We start from the raw sequence: 9,311 nt of genomic DNA, 5'->3' as shown, positions 1-9,311 counted from the left end.
TTGCGAGACTATAAATCTGCCGCCTGCGCACTCAAACTCCAGCCTGGAGTGGTTTTCGCTCAAGCCTCCGAGTTGCGGAATATTCCTTGGTTACAAATATTCCTTACCGTAGTTCCACTTTGCTCGCCCAGCGTTGGAATGGCAGCTGGGTAACAAAGTTTGGCGCTGTGAAAAACAGCTTCCTGTTCCCACAGTTTTCATTTCTAACACTAGATGGGCTTGAATCGTCACATCCGCTTACCACCGAGATGCAAACGCTCTGTACATCAGAGTCAAACTCGTTGGAGATTGGACGTTTCGTTTAACCAGAGAGATGATTGGAGAGAGCGTCCCCGGCGCCCTTTGCGGTGTGCACGCTTCAGAAAGAGGGGACCGTCGGTGTTTCCTTCCTGCCGCCTTTTGGAGCCGCCGCTATGGCCATGTTTCCCGCGGCCGGACTCGGTACCGCTCTCCGACTGTTACTGCGGTACGTGATAGGTGACCGATGCCCCAATGGAAAGAGAAGCGGGTCGGGGCGAACTAGAGGCCTGAACGCCCAAATAAAGGTCATACGCCCGATTCGCTTTTGCAGACGGAGCCCTTGCTTCGCGGTGCGCGTATAATTGCAGGGGGCCAGCGGAGATTACTTTGGCTCCCTTTAAACAACTCTAGACATGTGGAGGGAGAATTTACTTGATAAGTCCTGAAGCATCCCTTGAAAGGTCAGCTCTGTTACCCCAACTTGCTGAGGGGTCAGAACCTGATGTTGGACTCCTGTAAGGTGGGGTGAGATCTGAACGAGAAACTTTCTGACTTGGGGCTCTGGCTAGTAGATAATAAGTCTAGACTATGGGTGTGTCCAGGTAATATCCATAAATAAGTTCTAATAGATCATGCGGGGCTTGTTTCTATTGTTGCCAAAAATATTGAATTAAAGCAGGCATATTTTATCTGAGAAATTTCTTATCATGAATAAAATGCACATTTAAAATAAATTTACCCACATTAATCCCTAATTATTAAAAACAATCTGTCCTTTCTCATGTGAAACATGCTAGCAGAGCAGATTAAGTTTTGTAAAAAATTAAAACGAATCATGCAAAATTGAAAAATTAGACCTATGCTACAGTATATTATAGCTTATCTTTTGGTTGGCTGTTTTAAATTACTTGAACTGCACCTTTTGCGGTATGAGAATTAATCATAAAGCTCCTACCATGTAATATTTCAGGCTATTAAAAGTAGTCACTATTTCTGAAACTGGATTATTTCTAAAATGGAATTTGTCAAAATTTGCTAATAAAATACCTGGGGAGATTTCCCCCCCCCTTCTTTTCAATAGCATATTCACCAACCCATATTGATCTTCTCCCCCCTGCCATCTTGGTTGCCTTGTAATCCCTCCTTTCTTCATCTGTTCAACAGATATTTTTCATTTGCATGTACCTGTGTGTTGGGAAACTGCAACTTTTGTTCTCTGATTTTCTACAGGCAGCATCGATCACAAGCTTGTGCTATCCGGATGCTAAAGACTACATGTTCAAAGTGTAGTGAAGTCTTGGCAAGTCCCAGTATGGATGATGCCCCCAAAGAATATTCACCCAAGATTCAACAGCTAGTTCAGGACATTGCTAACCTGACTCTTCTAGAGATTTCTGACCTCAATGAGTTGCTAAAGGTACCATTTTTACATTGGAAACTGGGTGATTAATAGATCAAAGATTAAAAAGTGATAGCAGACATTTCCTGCTGTTTGTAGCTTGTTTTTCCTTATAGCGATGGGGCATGGTACTTTGGGTTATAATCCCTGCTTCAGTATTACAAGTGATGTAAAAGATGGATAAAAATTTATTTTCTATGTTTCCAGAAAACTCTCAAGATCCAAGATATTGGACTTATGCCAATGGCCGGGATGATGCCAGCAACACAGTCGGCAGCACCAGTAAGCAACCAGCTTTATATCTTGTCATTTACCTGAACCAAATGGTAATTGTTTTTGGACAAGGGTCTGAATGCACCTGGTTAACAAACACATTGTTCTTGAAGAGGTGGGTATGAAACTTGCAAGCAAGAAGGTGAAAGGTGCAGATAGACTGCTGTTCTTCATTTGATATTTAAAAGAGCTGCTGTATGGTATAATGAAAATATCATCACAGTAGGTATTCATAATGATAAGAAATTGTAATAAACTCCTAAAAGATTGGCAGTATAGAATGGGGCAAAAAGATTTATAATTTATGTTCAGGAGTTCAAGTTAGCTACTTCTCTATGCACCTATAGTTTTACTGGATACTTTTCAGTTCTAAGAGTGATTCTAAGTTAAGCAGTATAACATATTTATTATAATGGATTTAGCAGCCATTTTTTCCAGCTGTCCCTTTTAGATATTACTATGTCTCTATTGCTCACTTGTGTAATGTAATTTGCTATTAAAGCTTTGCATCATTAAATATGGAATAAATATCTTTGTAGTGCCCCAATTTTTCTAAGATCTGCTTCCTGACTAAAAGATTGTATGGATTTGAGTGAATCAAGGGAAAATATTTCTAAATCTTTAAGAAATTCATCTCAAACTTTAAAAGTGGTTGCTTAATTTTATGTCCAGGGAGTTCCCAAAACAGTCTTATAGCAGTTCTCAAAATCTGCCAGATTCAGTGGGATATCTGTAGTAATTATGGATAGATGCCTGTTAGAGGCTACTCCATTCTCCCTGCTGTCTTATATCACTCTTCTCAAGTTTGCTGTTTGATCTTCTCTCCATTTACCAAACAAAAAGGCACAAGCAGCACTACTTCTCCTTTTATTTTTTTCTTTCAGATTTTGAAAATATTTGGACTTTTATTGGGGTGGGATAGTGATAAAAATTTAAAAACATGAAGATGCAGTAAAAATTTGGCAAACATTAATCTACCCAGGAATATTAAACCTGGATAAAACTAGGGACTACAAAGTTTGCAGCAGATGTAGCATGCTTAAGAAGGAGCACATACTAGCTCTTGCCTGAAATAATTCATTAGCAATTTTGGAAATATTTTAACCAGCTCCATAGAAAAGAGGGAAGGAAGGAAGGAAGGAAGGAAGGAAGGAAGGAAGGAAGGAAGGAAGGAAGGAAGGAAGGAAGGAAGGAAGGAAGGAAGGAGAAAAAGAAAAAAAAAAGGAATGAGAAAGAAAGAGAAAGAAAGAGTCCTTAAAGTAAGGAGCTTTTTCCAAAGAAAATAGGATGCAGGACATCAACTTCTCAGAAAAGGAGATTGGAATGTTTAAGATTAAGAAAAGAAAACTTTTCAAGGATGGAGTTTTCTTGTTCTATCCTCTCTTTTCTATGACCCAAAGAGAAATCAATGAGTTTGTTTGGGAAAAAAACTTGCTTCTTACTAGTCAGAATTCATTTTTTAGCTTTTGTTGTGATCATTCCCGCTGCCTGGGGAAGATGTGAGATATCATTTGTGATTAAATTTAGTCAGCTTGGTTGCAGAGTGTAAAGTCACTGATCAGACAAACAAAAAACCAGAATGACATTGATTTCTTAATGTGGATGGGCAAATATGTTTCATTAGGTTTATCAGTAAAATATCAAAGTTCTGGAGGAATGACAAAAGGAACACAACTAATAAAGACTTGCATTATTTATTTAAAATATCCATTCCCACTTAAAACCTCAGAGGAATGTACTTGATATGCTTTGAGAGAACATTTCGTTAAAATAAGTCACAGAAGAATAAACAATATTATTGTTGTCAATACATTCAAAATTAAAAAAAATGTGCTAGTTGCTAAGTGAAAAAAGGCTAAACGCTAATAAGTAACTAAGAAAAGATGATGGTTACTCAGCACTTATCTTGGCTCTCTTATCAGTGAAAAGTTATGTATGACATTAGGGAACCAAAGGATGAAGGCACAGGATTGAATTATAGGAAATTGGATATTAACTTTGAATGAGTTTAAATCTATACAATCAGAGGAGTTCCATCTTAGGGTATTGCTAGCTGAACATTATACTAGCTTTAAAAATCTGAAGAATAAGCTAAATGACTAAAACAAAGCAAATATTTTCTCTATGTTGAAAAAAATGATCCAGCAAATTATGGACCAGTTAGTCTGAATACAATATTTGGGAAGTTACATTTTTATTGGATAACTTCTTTGATAGTGTAATGGCATATAGAGATGACCTTTGGAGACATGTACTTTCAAACTTGCAAGATTGATGTCAGCCTTGCAAGATTGTCCAGGCATGAAGCACGCCCAGATGAACCAATTCTAATGTAAGTATAAGATTACATTAGAAGAAAAGAGCCAGTTTGATATAGTGGGTAAGGTAACAGGCTATAGGTAACAGGTATAGTGGGTAAGGTAACAGGCTAGAAACCTGGAGACTTGAGTTCTAATCCTAGACAGGAACCCAACTGGGTGACCTTAAACCAGTCACTTTTCTCAGCCATAGGAAGAAAGCAGTGGCAAACTACATGTAAAAGTCTTGCTTAGAAAAATGGAGAGACTAATCTAGGCAGCCACCAGGAGTCAAAAGGCACCTAACATGCATACACACGCACAAATCTTGCAAATCTGAAGGTAGATTTTTTTTTTTTTTTTTGCCTAATCATCTTTAGAGGCCAAAATACTGGACAGGATTCCTTCTGAGATATTTGCCACACCCACATCCGTTCTGCAGGTTCACCTCTCTTATCCAACTGTCCCCTTAGTTATGCCTCTTTCCTGTTTCCCGAGGTCATTTCCACATAACATACATATAATTGAAATAATGCTATGTTGGATGAAGAACTGAGAAGAATGCTTAATGCACTTTTAAATAATGCAAAAGTAGGGCAGATAGTTAATACCCTAGAACAGTGGCCCCCAACCTTTTGGGAATCAGGGACCAGTTCCATGGAGAGGTTTTTCCATGGACCGGAGGGGATGTGCTTTCGCGTGCTGCCTACATCCCACGGATGGAGCTTTGCTTGTTTGCATGGCCCAGTTTCTGGCATGCCACGGCCCGAGACTGGTCCACGGCCTGGGGGTTGGGGACCCCTACCCTGGAAGACATAAATAAAAATGGCTCCTTTTGATTCTGTGATCATTAAGAAGAGATTATTGGAGCTAGTCTATTTTCTATAATGGAGAGCTAAAAAATTCAAAGAAGTCCTCATGTAGAATATGAACATAGTAACCATCCATTCCTATTTGTGCCTTTAGTTCCATGGTCAGTTTATAAAAACAAACAACACTGGTGTAGTTCACTGTTAGGTTTGCGCCCCCTCCCCCATCTAAATAAACCAAATGAAGTGCCTAAATAGTTGGATCCTTCCTTTACTACTGTATCCTTGGGCAGGCTCTCTGCCTATTGATTGTCAAATTGTTTCTCTTTCCTTTTTATCTACTAGGCAGAAGAAGAAGAAGAAGTTGTTGAAAAAGTAGAAAAGATCAATTTTACAGTGCGGTTGACTGGGTTTAAAGCTGAAGACAAGGTGAAAGTTATCAAGGAATTAAAGAACCATGTGGAGAACATAAACCTTGTCCAGGTAAATTGTTCAGACTATATTTGTTCAGATTATACTATTGAGGGGGAATATCTGTTTATTTGAAATGCTTGCAGAATACCCTGATGCTTAGAATCATGGGAGCGACAGTTCCCTGTATAGTAACTGTTCATTTAATAGAACTATTTATGCTGCCTTTTGAAGCATAAGGAGCCTTAAAGTGGTTTACACTAATAGCACAATAGTTAGGAAAATAAACAAAATGGTAATCAGCAAAATTAACATTGGATGGAAATATACTTATTGTTTGCTTAAAAACCATTAACGAAGGAGTGAGTTATACATTTTGGAAGCAGGTTCCACAGTATGACACTGAAAATGCCATACCTTATGCTACTGCTTCCCTTGATGACATAAACTAGTGGAAACTTCAGTGATTACAGTAATTTCTTAGCTAGGTCTTGCAGGTAGATGCTTTCCTCCATATACTGTGGTCCCAAAAGATATAGGGTTTTATAGATAGAAATCAACGTCTTATACATTGTGCCTGAGAATGAATAAGAAGCTAATTCCAAGAAGTAGAGTTAGTATAATATGTTCCATAAGAGAGATATTCTAAAACATGTTACTTCTCTTAACTGCCTTAGTTCATTTCTAAACTTGATTTCCATAGAAGTCTTATTGTAATTTTTTGATGTTGCCAGTTGGGGGCAGAAAGGTTGTTTCAATGGAGACTGAAAAAAGACAATGTGGAATGAGCCAAAGTAAAATTAAGATCCTCAGATAGAGTGTCACATGGTCTGTCATGAATCATGCAACTCAGTGGTATCTATTGAGAAAGCGGGGCTAAAAAAAAAAAAAAGGCAAGTTGGCAGAAAGGTCACAGCAAGGTGAACCTGCACCCCTTGCGTGTGAATGTATGCAAAGGCACAGGACTTACCTCACTTTCCCCTTCTTGCCTTTTTGACCTTGCATGCATCTCCACCCTTCCTGCATGCAGATGAAACTGGTAAAGCTCCAAAGATGATTTCCTCAAATCTTTGAATTCTGTTTACTAAACCCTAGAACCATAACTTAGGAAATGTTTCTTTGGAAAGATGTTGGGGCTCTGCATTGTCTCCTCAAATTCAGGAAGTAAGTAGAAAGTATATGGAGACAAAGGCTCTATTAGCTGAAGTTTCTCTTGAATGTTGTGTTCTCCTTTTCATTTTCTTAATAGAACCTTTCTGTCTTGTAGGCAAAGAAGTTGGTGGAATCTCTCCCTCAAGACATCAAAGTAAATGTTCGTAAAGAAGAAGCAGAAAAGATTAAATCAGCTCTGGAGGCAGCTGGAGGCACAGTTGTTGTGGATTAAAGAATCTGCCTGCCTGCCAAAGGACTTAAAAGCAGAGCTGGGGACGGACCCTCTGTGTCAGTCATCCCTGTGGACTGGTGGTGGAGTACTATGCGGTTCCAGGAAAATTGCTCTGCCCCATTTTTTTCTGCTGTGCAGTTTCCCACGGTGATGGCTCAGTGTGTAAGAAATCTTCAGCACACCTTGCTGTCTGCTATGCAGTTAAAAACCTGTATTCATAATGAATATACATGATGGATAACACCTGTAAAATATGTGTGATGATCCTTTCTTGCATGTTATTGTTTTTTCCATCCAGCAGGTTTCTCAAGATTGTGTGGGTTTTGGACCATTGTCTCTTACTTGCAGATTTAATCATTTGTGGGAGCAGATGGGTGGGATCTTTATAGATTTTGGGTCATAATCTAAGATTATCTTTCCAATAGGAGGTGTAAGCAAAACTGATTCTCTTTTAATAAAAAAGGAAAGCAGCTTGGAAATGTTAGCTTTCCCTGTTGTGACTTGCTAGAGTTAGAAAAAATATTACTCTTTTTCTTTCTGAAATGTTTCTAAATCTGAGCAGGTTAAACTTAGGTAGGGACAGTACCTTCTGCAAGTCCCTTTGTGTAACTTTTTGATCCCCGAATATCCAATATTAGGGAAGATGGCTATACCCCCCAACTTTAGCCATCTCCCCTGATTGATGACTGTTCTCTTCTGTGGGTGGCCCTTTTCCTCTCCCCTGCCCTTAGACCTTTTTGGTATGATTTATATCAGCACAGCCTCAAACTCACGATGTCACATGATGTCGCACAACATATCGGGACAGTTTTGCCATTGCCAGCAATGGGGTGGGCGCGGCTTCCGTTGGCCAGCAGTTTGACACCCCTGGCCTACAACTATCTTTTCCTTGGTACTTGCTGGGTCTTGCAATATGGTGGTTTGCTCAATCTTGGCTCCTGTTTGAAGATTTGATATAAGCCATTGTTCTGGTCAAAATGAATATTCTTAGTTTGCTTTGGATAGTTTACCCAATGGAACAAGCTGTGGTTTTAGTCCAATGTCCATGTTGTTGCACTTTCATTTAAAGCCAAGCCAAGGTGAACCCTTAGCAGGCAAGAGATCGCCTAAAGGCAGTTTTTAAGGCACACTGCTGAGGCTGATATGGAATGCTGGTTTTGGAATGCTGGCTTTAAGCATTTAACTATATTTTCTCCAGCACCTGAAAATTCATACAGGAGATTTAAAGTGTGCTAATCTACGTGAGGCTTTAAAGACAGGAAGAATTTGAGACTTCCTTCACTGTCACTTTTTCCTGCTTTTCTCAAAGATAGATTGGCAGTGGCTAGTTTTTAGAGTTGGGAAACATGTTTTACTGACAGATAATTTATTGGGCATGTTCTACTATATTCATGCAATAAACCGGGCCAAATATTGCACTGCCTCCAAAATGTACCTACACAAACGTACTTTCTGTGCTTCCACATCTCAAATATTTTCAAGATTGCTGAAGCCCTGTAAATAACATTGCCCTTTCACAGATGCAACTATGGAAACTTAGAAGGAATTTCAGCAAATGGACACACTTTTACCAATTATTCTGTCACAGATATTGCTAGCTAGGGGCTGCAACTGTCATTGGAAAGCAGCAAATACATCCTTCAAGACTGGAATGATAAAAGAGTATGGATGGAATGGGGTTCATCCTAAATACTGTTTTTTTCTATTGTCTGATCAAGATAGTAAGATTACTCAAAATATGTAAAACTATCCATTTTTCTTAATGCGTTGTGGATGCTCTTAAAGCAATTTGGAACGGCTTGCCTTCAAAAGTTACGGGTGCTCCAGCACTAGAGGTTTTTAAAAAGAAATTGGACAACCATTTGTCTGAAATAGTACAGGACCTCCTGCTTGAGAAGAGGGTTGGAGTAGAAGACCTCCAAGGTCCTTTCCCACTCTTAAGAGAGTGAGCCAGGGATTCTTTTTACATAGAAAGTAAAATTATAAATGGCATCCCTGGTTAACTCAAAGAGCCAACACTCTGGTACTGGAAAAAGTCGAGCAATTGTGAGGGGCTGCCACAAAGAAGAGAGGGTCACGTTATTCTCCAAAGCACCAGAGGGCAGGACAAGAAACAATAGTTGGAAACTGATCAAGGAGAGAAGCAACCTGGAATTAAGGAGAAACTTCCTAACACTGAGGACAATTAACCAGTAGAACAGCTTGCCTTCAAAAAATCATGGGTGCCCCATCACTGGGGGTTTTTAAGAAGAGATTAGAGAATCACTTGTCTGAAATGGTACAGGTTCTCCTGCTTGAGCAGAGGGTTGGACTAGAAAACCTGCAAGGTCCCTTCCAGCTTCTATTCTATTCTAAAATGAACACCATCTTAGGAACCTTAGACCACAGATTGCCTTGAAGATGACTTTGCTGCAAGATATAGTGTTCGGATTGTTAACGCCAAAGGTGATACAGTAGCTCCATAGCATACAGGCTTTACGGTGCCACAAATATATTTA

At 39.3% G+C, this 9,311-nt stretch overlaps 1 protein-coding gene across 2 annotated transcripts; it reads left to right on the top strand.

The window, feature by feature from the left end:
* The first annotated feature begins 325 nt into the window (after window positions 1-325).
* Window positions 326-7,292, top strand: MRPL12 (mitochondrial ribosomal protein L12). 2 transcript variants are annotated; one of them, XM_039344801.1, is made up of 5 exons: window positions 326-466; window positions 1,471-1,657; window positions 1,847-1,921; window positions 5,364-5,501; window positions 6,697-7,292. In XM_039344801.1, the coding sequence occupies exons 1-5, from the start codon at window positions 414-416 to the stop codon at window positions 6,811-6,813; spliced, it is 570 nt and encodes a 189-aa protein (XP_039200735.1). In that variant the 5' UTR covers window positions 326-413; the 3' UTR covers window positions 6,814-7,292. The 2 variants fall into 2 exon arrangements, with proteins under 2 accessions (XP_039200735.1, XP_039200743.1); XM_039344809.1 differs by having other exon boundaries at window positions 420-545.
* Window positions 7,293-9,311: the final 2,019 nt, after the last annotated feature.

The sequence above is a fragment of the Crotalus tigris genome, unplaced genomic scaffold (genome assembly GCF_016545835.1).
Source record: "Crotalus tigris isolate CLP2741 ecotype Arizona unplaced genomic scaffold, ASM1654583v1 scf7180000017551.9496454, whole genome shotgun sequence".
Lineage (NCBI taxonomy): Eukaryota > Metazoa > Chordata > Lepidosauria > Squamata > Viperidae > Crotalus > Crotalus tigris.
The sequence above is the reverse complement of the archived record's forward strand: the minus strand, read 5'-3'. Positions and strand labels throughout refer to the sequence as shown.